General features: G+C 38.0%; 1 protein-coding gene and 1 non-coding gene across 2 annotated transcripts; both read left to right on the forward strand.

Moving 5' to 3' along the window:
- Nucleotides 1-2,709: 2,709 nt before the first annotated feature.
- On the forward strand, nt 2,710-15,781 carry LOC141292890 (uncharacterized). Its single transcript, XM_073824942.1, has 10 exons — nt 2,710-2,876; nt 5,166-5,263; nt 5,350-5,810; nt 5,879-6,194; nt 7,958-8,699; nt 8,788-8,970; nt 12,973-13,316; nt 13,987-14,204; nt 14,877-15,077; nt 15,159-15,781. Exons 2-10 carry the CDS (start codon nt 5,210-5,212, stop codon nt 15,598-15,600), a joined length of 2,961 nt encoding a protein of 986 aa, XP_073681043.1. The 5' UTR covers nt 2,710-2,876; nt 5,166-5,209; the 3' UTR covers nt 15,601-15,781.
- A 6,477-nt stretch (nt 15,782-22,258) lies between these two features.
- On the forward strand, nt 22,259-22,365 carry LOC141293191 (U6 spliceosomal RNA). The gene has a single exon (XR_012340662.1). It is a non-coding gene; the product is annotated as a U6 spliceosomal RNA (small nuclear RNA).
- Nucleotides 22,366-23,040: the final 675 nt, after the last annotated feature.

Consider the following 23,040-nt stretch of genomic DNA (forward strand, 5'->3'; position numbering starts at 1 on the left):
TGTCATTTATTCCTGTGTTCCAAAAGCGGAATTTTCAGCATCATTACTTCAGTCTTCAGTGTCACATGATCCTTCAGAAATCATTCTAATATGCTGATTTGCTGTTCAAGAAACATTTATTTATTTATTATTATTATTTTATTATTATTATTATTATCAATATTTAAAACAGTGAAATACATATTTTCAGGATCCTCTGATGAACAGAAAGATCCAAAAATCAGCATTTATCTGAAATAAAAAGCTTTTGTAACATTATACACTACACCATTCAAATGCTTGGAGTCGAAATAATAGAAATTAATTCTTTTAATTTAGCAAGGATGCTTTAAATTGATCAGAAGTGATGATAAAGACATTTATTATATTACAAAGGATTTCTATTTCAGAAAAATGTTGTTCATCTGAACTTTCTATTCATCAAAGAAACCTGAAATAATAAATGTTTTTGAGCAGCAAATCAGAATATTGGATTTCTGAAGTGTCATGTGACTGAAGTAATGATGCTAAAAATATATTCAAATAGAAAAAAGTAGAAATATTTCAAAATGTTGGTGTTTTGCTGTACTATGGATCAAATAAATGCATGCTTGGTGAGCAGGAGAGACTTCTTTTTAAAAAGAACATTAAAAACCTTACTGTTCAATAACTTTTGACTGGTACTGCATATGTTGCAGAAATGTAGACTTCTACACATTATACAGGTCCTTCTCAAAAAATTAGCATATTGTGATAAAGTTCATTATTTTCTGTAATGTACTGATAAACATTAGACTTTCATATATTTTAGATTCATTACACACAACTGAAGTAGTTCAAGCCTTTTATTGCTTTAATATTGATGATTTTGGCATACAGCTCATGAAAACCCAAAATTCCTATCTCAAAAAATTAGCATATCATGAAAAGGTTCTCTAAACGAGCTATTAACCTAATCATCTGAATCAACTAATTAACTCTAAACACCTGCAAAAGATTCCTGAGGCTTTTAAAAACTCCCAGCCTGGTTCATTACTCAAAACCGCAATCATGGGTAAGACTGCCGACCTGACTGCTGTCCAGAAGGCCATCATTGACACCCTCAAGCAAGAGGGTAAGACACAGAAAGAAATTTCTGAACGAATAGGCTGTTCCCAGAGTGCTGTATCAAGGCACCTCAGTGGGAAGTCTGTGGGAAGGAAAAAGTGCGGCAGAAAACGCTGCACAACGAGAAGAGGTGACCGGACCCTGAGGAAGATTGTGGAGAAGGACCGATTCCAGACCTTGGGGGACCTGCGGAAGCAGTGGACTGAGTCTGGAGTAGAAACATCCAGAGCCACCGTGTACAGGCGCCAGGTCAAGCCACTTTTGAACCAGAAACAGCGGCAGAAGCGCCTGACTTGGGCTACAGAGAAGCAGCACTGGACTGTTGCTCAGTGGTCCAAAGTACTTTTTTCGGATGAAAGCAAATTTTGCATGTCATTCGGAAATCAAGGTGCCAGAGTCTGGAGGAAGACTGGGGAGAGGGAAATGCCAAAATGCCTGAGGTCCAGTGTCAAGTACCCACAGTCAGTGATGGTCTGGGGTGCCATGTCAGCTGCTGGTGTTGGTCCACTGTGTTTTATCAAGGGCCGCTATCGAAGCATCCTGGGCCTCCATAACACCTCAGCAGTGCCACAGGCTGATTGCCTCCATGCCACGCCGCATTGAAGCAGTCATTTCTGCAAAAGGATTCCTGACCAAGTATTGAGTGCATAACTGAACATAGTTATTTGAAGGTTGACTTTTTTTGTATTAAAAACACTTTTCTTTTATTGGTCGGATGAAATATGCTAATTTTTTGAGATAGAAATTTTGGTTTTTCATGAGCTGCATGCCAAAATCATCAATATTAAAACAATAAAAGGCTTGAACTACTTCAGTTGTGTGTAATGAATCTAAAATATATGAAAGTCTAATGTTTATCAGTACATTACAGAAAATAATGAACTTTATCACAATATGCTAATTTTTTGAGAAGGACCTGTATGTGTCATCAAAAAAGCTGCTAGGAAAAAAAAATTGCACTTTTTGATTCTGCGAAGGCAAAGCCTGTCCTGTAGAGGGAGCCCTGTGCTTAAAAAATGCGTATCACCCGTCTATGGTCTCACCTGACAGAAAACCAAGAGGCCGTTTAGTTTGAACAGAAGTGAATGGCAGATAAGCCTTAATACACTAATAACTATTTTATTGGTTTCTGCTCACCAGGTAAATCATTAGTATTGTCAAGGATCCAGAACCATTGCGATCCTTTCCTGCATCACTGTCCAAACAATTACTTAACAAACGTACAAGTACAGCTCTTAATTATCAAATGAATAATAAAATAACACTACATAAAAAACAATAAAATCAAAAACAGGGGGCTATTTCATAAAACAAGTTTACCAAACAAGCCAGGCTTATTTTAGCTATTCTAAATTGTTTTGAACCAAATCAAGTGATAATAAGTCAGACTAACTGAAATAAACCTGGCTTTTTTGGTTAACTTGTTTTATGAAACAGGCCCCAGATTTCTGCTCTAAAGCGCATGCTCAGTAAAGAGTAAACAAACAAGCGACGCCGCTATGAAAATGGCTATTGGCTGTTTAACTGAAAGGCGGGACTTGCAGTCTCTGTGACAAATGCGATTGGCTCTTTCAGCTGCAGGGCGGGACCACATTAAGCATTGTGATTTTTGCGAGTGGAAAACCTCCACCACCTTTTGCAAATTGTCCTCAGGTAGTTTCGCTGCACTTGATGTCCAAAAGCACGATTGTCGGGACAGACAAACGTTTGTTTGAGAAAACAAACGTGACAGTACTAGAGGTGAACTGTTTGCTGATATATCTGCGCTGTTTGATTTAGACGTCCACGCGGTAAGACTTGTCGAACAATATGAGCCGTACATGTGAGTTTGAAACACTGTGTTGTGGCGATTTAATGTAGTTACTTTCTCTTTTTACCATCAGTGCTCATTTATGAATGAATGAGCATGACGCGTTTGTTTATTAATCGTCCAGGTTGTGCCGTTTGTAAGCGTTACTGTTACTGTATTGGTATTGTTTTGTCTTTAGTCGTACGTACTTTTAAATTATACTAACAATAACAACTCATGTTTGACTTGTTAAATCGCTAAAATTTTGTGGACACCCTCAGGTTTGGCCAATCCAGTAAAAAAAAAAAAACATTCCAGAGTATTCTGTGCTTCCAGTTTGTTGCAACAATTTAGGGAAGGTCTTTTCTGTTCCTGCATGACAATGCCCTTGTACATAAAGTGAGGCCCATATAGAAATTATTTACTGAGTGTGATGTGAAAGAAAATGACTGGCCTGACCTGAAGTTTGCTAAACACATTTGAAAAGAATTGTAACTCTGCCAAGAACACTGAACCCATTTGACTTCATTTTACACTCATAAAACCTTTTTTCCAAACAAAATATTTCAGAATATCCTCTGCAGGGTTCCCACAGAACCTTGAAATCCTTGAAAATTTGTCAATCTGAAAAAAATGAATGGAAAGTTTTTGAAAAAAAATAAATAAAAATAGATACAGGTCATTGAAAGTGCTTAAATTTTGATTATCTGTTGCCCAAATATTTTATTTAATGTGATGTTAAATTGATTTGCTTGTTAGGATAATGTAAACCCATGAGGCAAGAAAAACCTAAATACTTATTTATATCTTAAAACTTCTGGTTACATGAGCCTAAGCTCTTTTCAATAAAATCCATGCAAAAGCTAACATCAGATCATTTTAGAATACCGTATATAATGTACTGAATGTACAGAAATACAACAAATAGAATATCAGATCTCTGTCATATGATCAAAAATAAATGCAAATAGTTGTGTTTGTGTCCCCAATTTAAAGATTTTGGACCTGGAAAGTTCTTGAATTTGAAGTTAACCAAAGTGTGGGAACCCTGTCTCTGTGTTCCACAGAAGAATGTCAGTCATACAGGTTTGAAGGTGAGTAAATTATGATATGCTTTTCATTTTTGGATGATCCGTTTAATGCTAATAATAAAGCTGAAAATCACAGGGTTATTATCATTCTGAAACATAAAAAGTCCCGCCTCAAAGTAAATTTGGAAGCACACAATTCTCTATAATGTTATTGTGTTGCATTAACATTTGTTTTCATTAAAACTACTGGAACAGCCAAACCTCTCCAGCAATTTTTGTCATTGTTATGTTTTTGATTTCCAATAAACTATAGCTTGTGGTAAAACTTTATTTTACAGTGTCCTAGTTACACGTTACACATACTTACTATGGTAATAACAGTAAACAGTGCATAATTACAAGCAGATAACCCTAAACTAAACCCTAATCCTAACCATAATAATATGGTTAATAATAATAATATTACTTAGTATGTGTAATTACACCATAACAAGGACAGGGAACCCTAGGTATTATGACATGTATGTCTTAAAATATTGTAAATGATGTTTCTTACTGAATTATGTAGAAAACCTATAAAAGATTTCTGTTATTTAAAAAAATCTACATCGTTTTATACATATTTTGCACTAAGGGAGGGTGCCATTATTTCATTGACTCGGTGAGCTACTGGTTTTACCTGTTGCTATTTTTACCGCAACACAATTCAGAATACACAGCTCTGATAAAAAAATACTGATACAATGACCACAGCTACTGAAAAAGCTTACAGTTGGCAATGGATGTAAGTGTAGGGTAAACCAAATGTCGTACTATCGATTTTCCCCACAAGGAGTATAAATGCCCCGGAAATTGAGTAAAATCCGTGCTGAGAAACTCCTTCTGTGTCTGCGGCTTCATGACAAGCATCAGCATGTTTACATCCTGTCAGGATGGCATCTAGCGTTTCTTGTCTCTGCCGTTTTTAAGCTCCTTCAGTAGCTGTGGTCTACTAAAAGCCTTAAAGGCATCAGGACTAAAGTGGCGAGAACAAAGATGTGGTTCTTCAGGAAGTTTTATTTGTCCACAAGCATCTTCCCATTATTTTCTCCACTTCTTATTGGTAGGAAAAGCAGTGAAGACTTGCATCACTTCTCTTGTTGCCCTTTGACTAAAAATAATCGCACAATGTGGCATTGTATCAGTATTTTAATTTCTGAGTTGCGGTAAAAATATATTTTGAAACAGAACTAATCTTTCTAATTATCTTTTAATGCCAGATTGTGCAAGCCAATCCTCCTGGACAGCTCAGGCCTCATCACAAATGGCTGAACTGGAAACACAAGCAGCTGAAAAGCTTCCTGATCCTCCTGAAGAGGTAAGTCAAATGATAGCTGTGGCCATTTTGCACATTGACAAAAATGGCTACATGTTTACCACCTCATCTCTCTCTTTCTCCAACAGCCTTTACTACCAGAAGGCTGGAAGCAGACACTGCCAAAAGAGCAACATCTCTGGGTCAGTAAGACTCTTTTCAGCAGAGACGCGTCTGGGAAGCTAATGCTGAATGAAGCTCTGCAGCTGTGGTGGTCACCTCCAGAACCGCAGTTGTTGTATTCACAGCCTCCTCCTTTTCCTGACCCGTTCTTTCACAGCAGACTGTTCCTTTGGATGCCCTGCCACATGTGGGCATACAGGCTGCCGTGCACAAATCCCAACTGCCGTCGTCTTGGGAATCATTTGAGACCTTGCGGACTATACAACACGGTCCGGAGGGTTTTGGACTTGAGCGGGTGGTATTTCATGGTCACGGAGTATCTGGAGTGCTGTTCTTGTAGGAAAAAGGTGGCGGGCTGGTCACAAGACATTCTGGATCAATTAGATCCCATCCATCGTGAGAAATTCCCAGCAGTATTGACTTACAGGTTAGTAGAATTGTTTTAAAGTCATGATGTTTAAAGTTGTGGTTTGATGTTGTGTCTTTTGTTCAAAGGTTGTCTTGCGATAGGGAGCTTGTTAGACTGATGCAGGGTCAGACACCAGGGAAGAGTGCGATGTCGCTGTACCAGCACCTATGTGTGCGGCACAAAGAGCAGTGGCTGGCTCAGTCCGCAGAGTATCTCACTGTACTGGACAAGTTTCAAAATTTCAGCACTGTTACTGCCAGGCTGCCGCAGATGATGCCAGTGCCTTCTCCATCATTGCTGTTGACGGTATATGCAAAGGATGTACTGACAAGGCTTGGAGAGATGAAGGCCAAGGTCACTTCCATCTATGGGTCCATTCTGAAAATGGTCTCCACCAAGAAGGTGAGCAGACAAAATTTTATGCTCACCAAGGCTGCCTTTATTTCATTTAAAAACATGTATTACTATTAGGGATGCTCCGATCCGAATCGGCCGATCATGCTTGCGTGTTTTGTCAGTAAAGCCGGTTCTGTAATCAGCGGTAAATGCCATCAGGTGCGTGATTTCACGTTGAGCCGTATATACTACACACAGCCGTTGTTTACCGACGAGCTGCGCATATCCATGTTCATTATCAGTGTGAATGTGCGCAGCTCGTCAGTGAACAACGGCTGTGTGTAGTATATACGGCTCAACGTGAAATCACGCACCTGATGGCATTTACCGCTGATTACAGAACCGGCTTTACTGACAAAACGCGCAAGTGATCGGCCGATTCGGATCGGAGCATCCCTAATTACTATTACCAATGTTGAAAACAGCTGCATAATATTTTGTGGTAATCCTGATACATTTTGTCAGCATTCTATGATAAATAGAAAGCTCAAAAGAACAGCATTTGCTTGAAATACAAATCATTTGTAACATTAAAAATATTATTAATATCACTTTTGACCAATTTAATGCATCCTTGCTGAATAAAAATAATAATTTGTGTAAGTAAATAAGAAATTTCATTGATAAGGTATAAATTGAAAAAAACTTGTTTTCTTTTTTTAAGTGTAGCTTAAAAACATATGAGCCACATTTGTAGAAATTTGCTTTTATATTTATGTTGGTTTCATATATGGTTTAATATGGTCAGCATACATGTCTGAATTATTATTAATTCATTACTTTTGGAATGTTTTTTTTTAATCTTTCTTTAAATTTCCCACCCCTTTGCAACTTTTGTCACACAACAATTTACAACCACACTTAAAGTACATAGAGATATAATTTCATGTTTTTTGCATGTTTCTGCATGTTGATTTGACTACATAACTTGTTCAATAACATAACTGTTAAAATAGCACTTTTGTCAAAATACAGATTTCTTTTCTGAGAACGATAACATAATATTACAGTGTTTATTATACAGTGTCAAGAATTCTATTATTTTATTGAAGCTTTTTTGACCCCAGAAATATCAGAATTAATTGTATTAATAAAATTTTTAATTTATTTAATTATTATTTTTTTAGTATTAATAAATTTTTAATAAATATATAGCTTATGTACACTACCAGTCAAAAGTTTTTGGACATTTTTAATGTTTTTTTTAAAGAAGTCTCTTCTGCTCACCAAGTCTGCATTTATTTGATCCAAAGTACAACAAAAAACTGCAATTTTGAAATATTTTTACTATTTAAAATAGTTTTCTATTTGAATATATTTTAAAATGTAATTTATTCCTGTAATTGCAAAGCTGAAATTTTAGCATCATTACTCTAGTGACATGATCCTTCAGAAGTCATTCTAATATTCTGATTTGCTGCTCAAAAACATTATTATTATTTTGTTAAAAACAGCCGAGTAGACACTGAAGACTGGAGTAATGCTGCTAAAAATTTTAGCTTTGATCACGGGAATAAATTATATTTTTAAATATTTTTAAATGGAAAAAATTATTTTAAATTGTAAAAATATTTAAAACTTTTACTGTTTTTTGCTGTACTTAAATAAATGCAGACTTGTTGGGTAGAAGAGACTTATTTAAAAACGGCAAAAATCTTACTGTTTAAGAACCTTTGACTGGTAGTGCATTTTGAATGTTTTTTGAATAAATATATAACTCATCATTCATCCAGTTTTGTTGCATTTGTCCTCTTTTCATCCATCTTTAGGTCACTAAGAAACACGATTCATCTGAGTGGGCCACAAACGTGGGTAATGAGAATGAGCAGGTCCTAATATGTGTCCTGTCACAAACAGTGGACGAGGGCCTGCTTCCCATGTGCTCAGGCTTGATGGAACGTTACCGGCGAGCCGGAAAGCCTCCTCCTCAAGTCCTCTACGTGGACCGGGGCTGTTGCTCAACTATGGGCAAAAGCAGAATGGAAGCCATGTTCCAGGAGTGGGACCAGCTGGTCGTCAGACTGGACGCATGGCAGTTTATAATGCGGTTCACAGCAGGCCTCACTTCAGAAAGCCACTCGCTATACAGCCACTTCATGGGACGGCTCTTCTCTTGTATCTTTGAGTGGGATGCTGAAGATTTAAAAAGACTACAAGAAGCCAAACAAGCTGAAACAAGCAATAAGCCTACAGCTGAAGAGTTAGTACAACACTGTCGTTACCAAACGCGTGAGCCTCAGGTAACCAAGCAGCTCATCGAACAGCTGTTGAAGGACTTCACGGGGGCTACAGACACCATGGGGAACAAACTGTTGGACCAGAAGAGGATGGAAGACATCTGGCGAGCCCAACAATGTCATCTTTTGTGTATCCAGGACCCTCCCGGACTACAGCTTTACAGAAAGGTTAAAGAGGTTACCAGAGGAGGACTCATTCTGCCTCTGTATCACTGTGCACGTGGTGTAGGATCCCTTGAATCATTCCATCAGCATCTGAACCACTTCATTCCAGGTTTGCATGACTCAAAAATAATGCATTATTTGTTTGAATTATGTCAATATTTTTTAAATAAGATTTTTTTTAATTGCTCTTTTTTTAGGTACAAGTACAAATGACTTGAACTTCCATGTTTACCTGCTAGAAGGGTTAGTGCAATGGAACAAGGCCCGATCTGTTGCTGTCGATGAATGCAGTCCGCTGCAGCACTATGTAAACCGTCTGAGCCAGAAGATTCTAGGCCGGAAACTGGTTGACGAACACAACGACCCAGGAGAGTACACTGGTAATGCATTGCGTGTCTTTTTTGTTTATGTGTGTCTCTTAAAATTCTTCTCAGCACTTTTAACTTTTTTTGTTTGCACATGGACTCTTGACAACAGGCAATGCTCCACACAGAGATCTGATGAAGAAACAGAACAAACTGAGACAGACTAAATCCAGAAGAACTGTGGCAATGTCTCCAAGATGCTTCATGAAACCTACCTGCAAAGCTACCTGACAAAATGTGCACAAGTGCACCTAGGGCAAAAGCTGCTTTAAATGCAAAGTATGGTCACACCAAATGTTGATTTAATTTAGTTAATAGAAGTAAATTGATAAAGAAAATATATTTCTGACATTACTTTTTGAAAGTATCCTCATTTTACAGCATTTTTACACAAGTGCCTAAAACTTTTAACAGTACTTCAGCTTTGCAGGTAGGTTTCTTGAAGCATCTTAGACGTTCCCGCAGTTCTTCTGGATTTAGTCTGTCTCGGTTTGTTCTGTTTCTTCATGTCATTCCAGACTAGTGATGGGAAGTTCGGATCATTTTACCGACTCGGATCTTTGAGTCTCGTTCAGCAAAATGAACGAATCTTTTTTCGAGTCATTTCGTTCATTTTACCAAAATATAATTAAAAAGCTACGTGTTACTTCCATAACACATGTACTGCTTGTACAAACGTTGATTACACTACAAACAAGACAAAACTATAATACTATTAGAAAAAGAAAAGGTTAATTCATTGTTTACCTGGGTCTTCAGTCTATGATTAACTCCCTCACCTCTATCTGTCCGGGTTTGAGTCGTTCGTTCATCACGTGAGAGCCCCATACGCTTTACCTATGCTGGCTGAGCCGGAAAGAGAATTTATTTGTTCATCTCTCGAGTATTCGGGTTTGAGTCGTTCGTTCATCGTGTGACAGCCCCATACGCTTTAGATATGCTGCCTGAGCCGGAAACAGAATTGATTAGTTTATTTCTCGAGTATTCGGGTTTGAGTCGTTCGTTCATAGTTGCACAATTGCGCATGCGCGACTGAACGAATCACCCCCCGATACGACTCGTTCTTACAGAGTCACGTTAAAGATTCGTTCAAAATGAACGAATCGTTCAAGAACGACCCATCACTATTCCAGACAGACTGGATGATGATGAGATCAGATCTCTGTGTTTAGCACTGGCTGTTGTCAGACTGTTGTCAAACAAAAATCTCACTGGATTATCACAATTACAACCCATGGCAAAAAGTATGGTATCACCACATTTAGATGTCGTTCATCCAGTTTTTTTACTTCATAGCAAATAAACAAATCACAGACACAAAACTATTTTTGTTTATTAATTCAACATTCTGGTTATGTGAAACATACCTCAAACAAATGAGATTAAGCTCTTTTAAATAATGGAAAATTATATTCCATATCAAGTACAGGAAAAAAGTATGGAATCACTCAATGTTTAGGAACAAATTATGGAATCATTAACCAAAAAACACAAAAAGTACTTTGTTGCTCCTCCTATGGCATTTATGGTGGCCTGAATTATTTAGGGCGTGGACTTCGCCAATGAAAAACAATATTTTTCATCAAGCTGGTTCCAACTTTCTTGACTAGTGGTTGACAGATCAGCTTTGCAAGATGGAACCTTGTCATGGACCAGTTTTTCAATTTCCACCATACATTTTCAATCAGATTAAGAGCTGGACTATTTGCTGGCCATGTCATTGAGTTGATGTGCCTTTCCTGAAGAAAAGCTTTAACACTCTTTGCTCTGTGGCAAGGTCCATTATCATACTAAGATCATTACCAAACTTCTTTTCTATTGATTGAATGAGAAAAGTGTCCAAACAGGTAGCTGATTACTAAAGCAGGAATTAACAAATAATAATTTACAAATGTATAGATACATATCAAAAATGTACAAAATGTATATGTGCAATGGAAATGTGCTTTTACAAATGGATATGTACAGTGTAGTGCAACAGATTAAGTAGTGCAATGGTAATGGGGAGACTGTAGGGGTGTGTGGGGTGGGGGAACTTAAAGGATGATACAGACTCAACAGCCATCCCATTAATGTGGATGGGATCATGTGTGCCTCTTCTTCCCTTCCTGAAGTCCACAATGAGCTCCTTGGTTTTGGTGGTGTTAAGGAGCAGATTATTGTCTGTGCACCACGTGGCCAGATGCTGGATCTCCTCCCTGTAGGCAGTCTCATCGTTGTTGCTGATGAGACCGATCACCGTAGTGTCGTCTGCAAACTTGATGATGGAGTTAGATCCATAAACAGGCCTGCAGTCGTGGGTGAAGAGGGAGTAGAGAAAGGGGCTCAGCACACAGCCCTGTGGTACACCAGTGTTCAATGTGACGGTAGTGGAACAGATGTGACCTGATCTAACATGCTGAGGTCTGTCAGTCAGAAAATCCATAACCCATAACCCCAAGTGAGGTGTTAACGTCCAGGTCTCTAAGTTTAGTGATTAACTTAGATGGTCTGACAGTGTTGAATGCTGAGCTGAAATCAACAAACAGCATTCGTGCATAAGTGTTTGTATTGTCCAGGTGTGTGAGTACAGAGTGCAGCGCCATGGAGACTGCATCATCGGTGCTCCTATTGCCACGGTAAGCAAACTGGTATGGGTTCAGTGTGGATTGGAGGGAGCCCTTGAGGTGTGAGAGGACCAGCCGCTCGAAGCACTTCATAATGATGGGTGTGAGTGCTACAGGGCGGTAGTTGTTCAGGCATGTTGGGTTGGAGTGTTTCGGCACTGGCACAATGGAGGTGGATTTAAAATATGCTGGTACAGCTGCTTGGGCAAGGGACATGTTAAAAATGTCTGTGAATACCTCAGCGAGTTGCTCTGCACATGCCCTCAGTACGCAGCCAGGGATACCGTCTGGTCCAGCAGCCTTGCGCGCGTTGATCCGACTCAGTGCGGTGTAGACGTCTGAAGAGGCAAGTGTGATGGGTGAGTGGTCAGTTGAGGGAGTGATTTTGGTGGCTGTGTCTATATTGTCCCTCTCAAAGCAAGCATAAAAGTCATTAAACTCGTTCAGGAAGAAGACATCGGTGGCTGTGGGGGTGGAGTGGCTGGGTTTGTAGTCACTGATGGTCTTAATGCCCTGCCACATGCGTCGAGGGTCAGAATTAGAAAAGTGCTCCTCTAGCTTAAGTTTGTAGCAGTGCTTGGCCTTTTTGATGCCCCTCTTCAGATTTGCCCTGGAAGTGCTGTAGGCCTGTGCATCACCTGATCTAAAGGCAGTGTTGTTCATCCATGGTTTCTGATTTGGGTATGTGGTGATCTGTTTCTGGGTTGTAACACTGTCTATGGTAGTATTAATGTAATCCAGAACAGAGGAAGTGTAGCTGTCAATGTCCGTGTGAGAGCCACAGGTGGCCTGAGAAGCAAACATACTCCAGTCTGTGTGTAGAAACCTGTCCTGGAGTGTGAAGTCTACCCCCGCTGGCCACACTTTGATGGTCTTCACTGATGGCTTCACCAGGTTGATGAGGGGTGAGTATTTGGGGGTAAGGAACAAAGAATAGGTGGTCTTTATTTCAGAAATACAAATTACAAGCTGATTCCATATATAACATATCATATTTTTTTCCTCAACATTGAATGATTCCATAATTTTTTTCCTCTACTTGATATGGAAACTAATTTTCCATTAATTAAAAGAGTTTCATCTCATTTGTTTGAGGTGTGTTTCACATATCCACAATGTTGAATTAATAAACAAAAATAGTTTTGCGTCATATCTGTGATTTGTTTATTTTCTATGAAGTAAACAAAATGGGTGAGCAACATGGTGATTCCATACTTTTTTCCAGGGGTTGTAGTGGCAAAATTAATGTTTGGAAATGTAAACTGATGTTTACTACTGACACACTACAGCAAAACACAGAAATAATGGACTTAAAACCATTTTTGTTGGTGAAAATACTAATGCCTAAAGCTTTTTTTAACCATGCCTTATATGTTTATTAATCACACAAACCCATACTGTTTTTGCACAGGTGAGCTTATAGGGGTGGAGTATCTGTACTCTCAAACCAACAGAGTGTTGGAGGTCGACTACCTTATGGATCCCGATGCTCCTGATGGGAGTGATGAGCATCTGGAGGGAGACCTGGAATATGAGGATTCAGATTTTGATGACCTCAGATCACCACAGTTCTTAGAGCTCAGCCTCAAACCACTTCAACCTGTTCAATATCAGGCAGTGCTTCTGCAATCCCCTTCCTCAGGCCTCTCAACATCGCAGCCGGATCCAATTGTGTCTTCCACGTCTGGGCCCATAAAGGACGAGCCTACCGATCCAGACCAGTTTATGCCTCAGGGCATCTCACAGGAGGATGATGTAAGTGATGTTCTCTGTAAAAAAAAAAAAGAAAGAAAAAGTTACTGTTAGTTAATGCGTTAATGTTAACTAATCAGCCAGATATATATATAATTTTTTTTTTTTTTTTTACTCCAAAAATACTGTGATGTGTTTTTACATTTTTCTGCTAAATAAATTCTGGTAAACATTTCTTTACAAAATATATTATTAGTAGCTGTACTATCATTACATTGAATAATATTTCTGTCACGGTTTCTTCAAATTAAATTGAACTTTTATTTTGACATGTTTCTGTGAAGACCTTTAGGTTTCTGTTTGTATGACGATATTTTTACTCAAAAGAAACTGTAAAATGCTCATGAAATGACACTCAGAGCATTTCTAAAGATTGTTTATGTGTTCATGTACTCATATTGAGGTGGCAGAGGTTGAAAACACAGCAAGTGTCAGTCTGTGTAGTGTGTAAATGAAACCTTGTATCTGCACCATTCATTTACACAGACAGATTCATATTTAAATAGTATTTTTGTGGCCTAATATTCACAGACACTAGTCTATATTGTTTTTTGATTGAATTGTACTGACCTATATTTGATGTATCTGTCACAAAATTCCATAGGGTCCTATGTTACCACTTTTTCTGTCATTAATTTGTGTTCAAAAGACATTTTTATAATGTTTTTCTCAGGAAAAGTGTGTGGGGCCTGATGGTGTACCTGGGTATGACCATGTTATTAACCTGGCCAACAGTCTGGTTGATCTTAGAAAGCCTGGATTTATCACACAACGAAAGGTGGACGAGATTGCCGCTCTGTGGGATAAGCTGTCAGAGCATGACAAGGATGGTGTCGTCCACCCAGCGCAACCCAATAACTTTGTGACTCCATGCGTTAATGGTTTTAAAAGGTATGTGTGCCAGATTCCATAATTGTGCTTTTTTTAAATTGTCATTCAAAGGGGCAGTGCACTCAAAAATTAAAATTCTGTCATTATTACTCACCCTCATGTCGTTCCAAACCTGTAAGACTTTCGTTCATCTTCAGAACACAAACTAAGATAATTTTGATGAAATCTGAGAGCTTTTTGACCCTGCATAAACAGCAAAGCAACTGAAATCTTCCCAGGCCCAGAAACATGGTAGGGACATTGGTAAAACAGTCCATTTATTCAACAGTTCTTCTCCAAGTCACCATCCTCTGCCATTATTGTGAATACCTTGATGCATGCGTATGCGTTCCTCTGCTTCTAAACAAGGCACAGCGCATGTGTGTTCTATGTCAGCAGCTTTCTTTGCACACAAAAAGTATTCTTGTAGCTTCATAAAATTACGATTGAACCAATGATGTCACATGGACTGTTTTACCAATGTCCTTTCTGCCTTTCTGGGCCTTGAACGTGTCAGTTGCTGTCTATGCAGGGTCAGAAAGCTCTCAGAATTCATCAATAAAATCTTAATTTGTGTTCCAAAGATAAACGAAGGTCTTACAGGCTTGGAATGACATGAGGGTGAGCAATTAATAACAGAAATTTCATTATTGGGTAAACTATCCCTGTAATATTGATTTTCTTCAATGTTAGCCGCCTTGTCGAAGCCATTTGCCTCGCTCTCAGCCACATCCACCCTGCCAGTCAGACCATCGCTGGTTTCAGGGTCAACAGATGGGCTGCCATCCTCCATGACTATAACATGATCAGGGACATCGTCCAGGACAGAGCTGCTATCTCCACTCGGGCACGGATACAGCTGCTGGAGATAAACCAGCGGACACTGTACCAGTGGTAATTGATCATTAATATGCAGTTTTATATTAATTAAACATATGTAGAGATTAATTACTGTATCATGTTTTCTGTACACAGGTACAATGCCAGGAAACAAAGGCAAGAACAGTTGGTTTTGCACCAGTGCATTGACAACATAAAGGCCTCTGAGTCTCAGTTTCCTATACAACACAATGTTCCAGAGGCTATTCGACAGGAACGTGTAGGCGATGTAATTAAAGTAGTAATTGGGGGTCCCGAGCATTTTCGACCAGACCCAGGGCAAGGAACTAGTGCCACTGGTCCCCCTAGTCCAAAGGTGCCTAGGACCACTGCTTGGCGACGGAGAAAGGCAGAGGAAGAGGCAGCCCAACTAGGAATACCCCTGAAGAAGCCTTGCGAACAGTATGTTTGTAAAAAGTGTGGCAAACCAAAGACAAAAGAGTATGGTCATAGCCAATTCCGTGGCGTACATTTTTGTGCCAAAGCCTCTGGAAAGACTGTTGAGCAGTGGATGGAGGAGATGAGAAGGGCGAAGTGAGCCAGCATGGACATTTTCGAACAAAGAATTGTTGATTTTTATTTGTGAATTACATTGTTTTTATATACTTTGTTTGTAAATACTTTGATAGTACTCTTTAGGTAATAGCTCAAAATAATTTATAGTTTTTCACTTACTGGTTTGTCATTTGTGAAATGGCAATAAAAGCCTTTTATTCTCATCTTATTCTCATTCAAACGATCCCAAATGCGGTTGTAAAAGATCCCGACTGAGGAAGTAGGGTCTTATTTAGCAAAACTATTTTTTTCTACAATTTATATACTTTTTAAGCGTCTTGTTTTATTCTGCCTAAACTCAGGTTCAGGACAGTTAGGGTGTTGTGTTGAAAAACTCCCATCTCATTTTCTCTCAACTAAAACAAAGAAATACTGTAAATAATATGATAAAAATGACAAATTAATACAACCCACAACGACACTGGCCAAACAAATAAATACAGTAAACAATAGGATAAAAACGACAGATTATTTCTGTTTTGCCACAAAGTTGTTTTACTATGTACAGAAAGCACATACTCTATTTCTCCCACTCTCACTTACAGACGCACACACATTAAAGGAGTAGTTCACTTTCAGAACAAAAATTTACAGATAATGTACTCATCCCCTTGTCATCCAAGATGTTCATGTCTTTCTTTCCTCAGTCGTAAGGAAAAATTTTTTTTTAAGTAAAACATTTCAGGATTTCTCTCCATACAATGGACTTCTATGGTGCCTCTGAGTTTGAACTTCCAAAATGCAGCTTCAAAGGGCTCTAAACGATCACAGCTGAGGAAAAAGGGTCTTATCAAGCAAAAAGATTGGTTACTTTCTAAAAGAAAACTACCATTTATATACTTTTTAACCTCAAATGCTCATCTTGTCTAGCTCGGCAAGACGAGCGTTTGAGATTAGAAAGTATTTAATTGTAAATGTTTAAAAAAAAATAACCAATCATTTTGCTAGATAAGACCCTTCTTCCACGGCTGGGAACATTTAGAGCCCTTTGAAGCTGCACTTAAACTGCATTTTTAAAGTTCAAACTCAGGGGCACCATAGAAGTCCACTATATGGAGAGAAATCCTGAAATGTTTTCCTCCAAAAACACACGTCTTAACGACTGAAGAAAGAAAGACACGATTCACGAACATCTTGGATGCCAAGGGGGTGAGTACATTATCTGTAAATTCTTGTTCTGAAAGTGAACTACTCCTTTAACAGACACTCTAATGTTGTTAGCGCTGCTCTGACGATTAACAGCTTAAAAACTACATGACATTTCTCACAAGCGAGGTAACGTTAACACGGGCTGGTCCTGAAGAAAATGAACTTAAAGTTTCACTATCAGTAGAAATGATGCCGTTTCCGGTCACTTTTGGGAAAAGCACAGACTCAGCGAGGTAATTCACAAGCTAAATCTCTCTTTTGAGATGCGTAAGAAATTAATCCTACTCACAATAGCGTTTTAAGGACAAAAACTGGACGAATGCCTTGAAATATATAATATGATCGATGTCTTGAGGTGTGGTAATCGTAGTATGAGTAAAGACCATGGCTGCATCCGAAATCACCCCTATACCCTCAAATAGTGCACTACTTGAGGGGACAGCCATTTTAAGTGGTGTTCGAAACCATAGTGGACATTCCCGAGTGCACTCATTCGATCCCACAATGCACCGCAAAAACGAGTGGATGTACGCTCAACAGCTAGAGATAACCCATAATGCACTGAGAGAGTCGCGCGCCGACTGAATTCCCGTGTATCGCCAGACGATAGCGTCCGCAGCAGAATCATCCATCCGTTCATTTTACAATGCGCTGGTTCATGGCGTAATACAGCGTACAACACCGGTACCAATTCGTTGTAAATTGATTATTATTTTTTTTAACCAGGGTTTATACGTAAATTCCTTGACATAGTTCAAGATAAATCCTTTAATCTTACTACTCGAACTGTCTGTTTTAAATGATTGTTAAACAGTAAGCAATACTATGCAAAAGCGGCAGTCCTTACGGTGCACTTAGTGTCCGAATTCACTCACTCGTTTTCATTCACTCCTTCAAGTGAACTGTACTAGTGGACTAATGTAGGGAATAGTGAATAGGGTATAGGGGACGATTTCGGATACAGCCCATGGTAATGACTAGAAAATAGAACACTCGTTATGGCCACGAAGCGAATGAACCAGCCAATCGCTGATTAGTGAAGTCAGCGCGTCACTGTAGCTGCAGTTAGAAGTCCCTGCACTTGCATACCCCAATGGCGACTTGGCGATTCAAAGATGGCCGCCGAGCGACATGACTTGCATTAAAGGGACTTTGGCATAAGCAGAATAATTGAGTTCGGTCCGTCGAATTCGTAGAAAATAATGCACACCCGAGGCTCGCGTCGAGGCCGCATCACCACCTTGGGTGTGCACTATTTTCTAGAATTCAAAGGACCTAAGTCAATTAAAGGATGCACTGAGGAGAAGCCCAAAACTGACATAGGTATGGTCCATGATATTGGCACAGATTCTGTGTAATAAACAATTCTTTGACTGTATATAGTTCTCAAGTTGGAAAAGATGTTTAGTTCCCACTTTAAGTGAACCTTATGCCGCGTTCCAGGCAGGTTTTTTAACTGTTAAATCACCACTTCAAACCACGACTCACGACTTTGTAGCGTTCCAGGCAAGTCAAGCCAAACTACCTGGGCACATTTATGAATTATTATTATTTTTATATTATTATTAATTTGTTTGCAACGTTATATTGTCCTAAGCTCTATTTTTCCACCGTGTACTTCTTGCATAAACACCGCACGCATTAGGGCTGACGTTGTTTCGCGGGCTATGTCACGTCAGAACTGGTAACTGGGAGTATATCGATCTAGTACGAGTTCACGGGTGATAAATCACGGGTTTGACAGCCGTTCCAGTGCACTTTCACTGGTAGAAGGTTGGAAAAACACGGGTTACGGGTTGCCTGGAACGCGGCATTAGTTCCCAGTAAATCTACAAGATGGATTAAAATGCTAATAAAGACAAGAAAATATGAGACAAATGCATAACAATGACTGAAATGGAAAAGTGTTCAAATAAATAACACCCAGTTATTCTGTGGCCTTAATTTAATTTGGTGCCTAAATTTGTTTCACCTAGGAGCAAGTAGCTCCTTAATTGTTTTTTTTTTTTTTATGTCTGAAGCCCTGATTGTTTCAGCATTAATTGCAGGTACAAAGTTGATATGGAACCAACATCATGTTGCAACATTCATTTAATGCAATTAGTGTTGACACATCAACATGGACTTAACATTGTTTAAGTGGTAGCTTGCTATGTTATGTGATGAATACATGAAAAACTAATTAATTTAATACAAATTCTCCAAAATGATTGGCAAATATGGACACATACTGCTTTAAACTGTTAGCTCCAATGAAAAGGCAATGTTACACTTATTGTTGCCTATAACACTACTAATCACTACTACATAAGGGTTAATTCAATTACTATTTACTACTGCTAGATCTATCCATCATCAACCGCTTATCTGGAGCCGGGTTGTGGGGGCAGCATTTTCAGCAAGTAACTCCAGATTTAATTCTCCCCAGAATCCCAAGGCTTTGCCAGGCAAGCTGAGAGACATAGTCCTTCCAGCATCTTCCCCGATGCCTCCTTCTGGTGGGACCAGCACGGAACAGGTAGGCATCCTGGTAGCATCCAAAACACAGAGCCAACTTAATTGGTTCCTCTCGATGTGGAGGAGCAGTGGCTCTATCTCTAAAGGTGAGCCCTGCCACCCTGTGAAGGAAGCTTGCTTGTGTCTGAGATCTTGCCCTTGGTCAATTTCTGTATATTTTTATTACTACTATTATTTATACTTTATTGTATATTCTCTCTAATATCAGTGTTTATTACATTTGATGTATGTCTGCACTATGTTTGTACTTTCTGTACCGGAAGCTACCAAGGCAACACCAAGACAAATTCCTTGTGTGTGTACAAACATGTAATACGCTCCCCCTACTGTACAAATGTTGTGTTACAAACTTGGTCTTTTTCTAATGCGTATTTCCCTTTTGTCTATTTCAGACCACAAAGGGAGATTTTTTTAGAGGTTTAATATTACGTTTTAAAATAACTGTTTTTTTTTATTTTATTACATGTTAAAGCGTAATTTCTTTCTGTGACGGTAAAGCTGGGAAAACATTAACGCACACGATGGCGAAGAATGGGTGTCCTTTCGAGTGACATTTAACAATAATATATACTAAAGCTGCAATTATTTGCTTCAAAATACAGAAAAACAGGAATAGTGTGAAATATTAGTGCATTTTATTATTATTATTACGTTTTTTAAATAACTGCTTTTTATTTTAATATATTTAAAGCGTAGTGTAGCCTATTCCTGTGAAGGCAAAGGTGGGTAAACTTCGCCACAAGATGGCGACAAGTGAGTGTCTTTTGAGTGCTATTTAATACTAATACATAGCTGCAATTATATGATTAAAAATAAAGTAAAAACGGGAACATTGTAAAATATATTTTTGCATTTTATTGTTCGTAAGTTTTAAAATAACTGCTTTCTATTTTAACATATTTTAAAGCATAATTTATTCCTGTGATGACAAAGCTGGGAAAATATAATTACACTACAGGATGGCTACATTTATTTGATTAAAAATACTGTAAAAACAGGAATATTCAGAAATATCTTTACAACTGATTGTTATTACATTTTAAAGTAACTGCTTTCTGTTTAAATATAAATATAAAATATAAAAAAAGGTAATTTATTCCTGTGATGGCAAAGCTAGAAAAACATAACTTTGAAAAGTGTTTTTTGAGTGCTATTTAATAATAATATGTACTAAAGCTGCAATTATTTGATTAAAAATACAGAAAAACTATTGGGAAAAATTAGTGCACTTTATTCTTATTACGCTTTTTAAACTAACTGCTTTTTATTTAAATATATTTTAAAGCGTAGTGTACTTCTGTGAAGGCAAAGCTGGATAAACATAATTTCACCACAAGATGGCGACAAGTGAGTGTCTTTTGAGTGCTATTTAATACTAATACATACTAAAGCTGCAATTATTTGATTAAAAATACAGTAAAAACGGGAATATTGTAAAATATATTTTTTTGCATTTTATTGTTATTAAGTTTTAAAATAACTGCTTTCTATTTTAATATATTTTAAAACAATTTATTCCTTTGATGAGGAAGCGGGCAAAATATAATTACACTACAAGATGGCTACAAAAGAATGTCTTTTGAGTGCCATTTAATACAAATAAATAGAAAGGCCACATTTATTTGATTAAAAATACATTAAAAACAGGAATATTCTGAAATATCATTACATTTGATTGTTATTATGTTTTAAAGTAACTGCTTTCTGTTTAAATATATTTTTAAAAATGTAATTTATTCCTGTGATGGCAAAGCTGTGGAAACATAATTTTGCCACAAGAAATTTTTTTTTTAGTGCTATTAAATAATAATATATACTAAAGCTGCAATTATTTGATCAAAAATACAGCAAAAACTGGAATATTCTGAAATATTAGTGCATTTTATTATTATTACGTTTTAAAATAACTCCTTTCTTTTTAAATCTATTTAAAAAAAAAGTAATGTATTCTTGTGATGGCAAAGCAGTCATTACTCCAGTTTTTGATGAACAGAAAGCTCAGGATTAGCATTTACTTTAAAAAGTAAAAGTATTTTCAGTGCCTGAAAATCATTTCTAATAACTGGAGAGCTTTATATTGAAGGGGTTTATTACCTTTCAGGTCACTCTGATTTTATATTGCTTTGGGCCCCTTACCTTTTCAAATAAGTTTAGACAGGGGTTGGTGGGCCCTGTTGCTCAATATTGGTCATATTCTCCATAACATGTACTTTCTCCACCTTGATCTAACTATCACAGGCATCATGCTGATGGCTTTATTTATAAAACCTATGGGCTAAACAACTGGCTACATTCAGCGTTGCAGATAAAAATTGTTCAAAAAATGAAAATGATTGGAAATATTCTAGAAAAATATATAAATAAGATAAATATTGTAACACATGTCAGCTAAAGCTAAAGACTTTTTAAAATGCTTTTCTCAGCTTTAAAAAAGTATTTTGAAACTACATCTTAAATTGCACATGATTTTAAAGCAGAGGCTGATCTTTTTCTTGACCTCAGATGGAATGTTTCTAGTGTCTGTTTTGAGTTGAACTTTTTGTGTTTTGAGGTTCACAGTGTTTTCACTGCCTCTGTTCTTCAGAAAGCAGTTTCCTGGTCTTTCAGCCGTTCGTGCTTTTCTTTGAGAAAGGCGGCCGCTCTTTGCCAGAGGGGGAGGTTGTGTGCCGTATATGGGGGAGGGTCCGTGACGTGACCAAGAGCGCCTCTGCGTCATACCGAGCAATCCAGTCACAGCTAGAGGAGATCAGGGCGATTTGCATATGATCTACAGCTCAGAGAATGTCAGGTTAAACCTTCGCAAAACTACTGGTTTTAAAAATCTCTGGTTTTAGAGGTTTACAGGTTTAGATCAGCATGATTTGCAGTCTTATTTGACACAAGAGAGCAGAATAAGTGATTTTTTCACTTACCGCTTATGAGAAACATGGCTGGGAGTCAGGGGTATATATAGCCCTGGTCAGAGCTCTATGTTCGTGCTTGCTTCGGCAGCACATATACTAAAATTGGAACGATACAGAGAAGATTAGCATGGCCCCTGCGCAAGGATGACACGCAAATTCGTGAAGCGTTCCTCATTTTTTTTCATTTTTATTAATTATGAATTAATAACTTACTGTAATATTTCATATCTTATACTGTATCTAGTGTAAAAGGCCTGCAGTACTCAAGTCCGCCGCTGGATGCCAGTCTCGCACTGGCCGTCTCGCTTTAGAGCGGCGCACTCTAGCACACTCTTTCAACTCGGATTTAATAAAGTTGTAGGAACAGAGACGGCTTTTTCTAAGCAATAAATAGTTGTAAGTGTTCAAAAATGATTGTATTTAGCATCCTAGTGTTTATTAAAACGATTTAATCTACCGTATTTAATCTGACAGGTAATGATAACTCTAAATCGTCGTCTTTCCGAGTGAAACCCAGCAGATATCGACACGAATTCAATCCAAATTAATTATACAGAACAAATACTAACGTATAAAATAATTAAAACCGACTTACCATTCATGTGAGTTGTTTTCGCAAAACCTGGGTGAAACATTGCGTCGTTTTCTTTGACCGTTTGTACCTGAAAACGCAAAGTGTAAACAAGAATTAAAACACGACTTTTAATTTCCTCCTAATACAAAAACCTGGTGTTATTAAATAAATGTTATCGTGTGTGTATGTTGCTTCATAATTCAGAGAATCGCCAGTGCGGGACAAACGCTCTTCTTCATACAGGACTTAGGCCGGGAAATCTCACACTCATCTAGGCCAT

This window comes from Garra rufa, chromosome 19 (genome assembly GCF_049309525.1).
Source record: "Garra rufa chromosome 19, GarRuf1.0, whole genome shotgun sequence".
Lineage (NCBI taxonomy): Eukaryota > Metazoa > Chordata > Actinopteri > Cypriniformes > Cyprinidae > Garra > Garra rufa.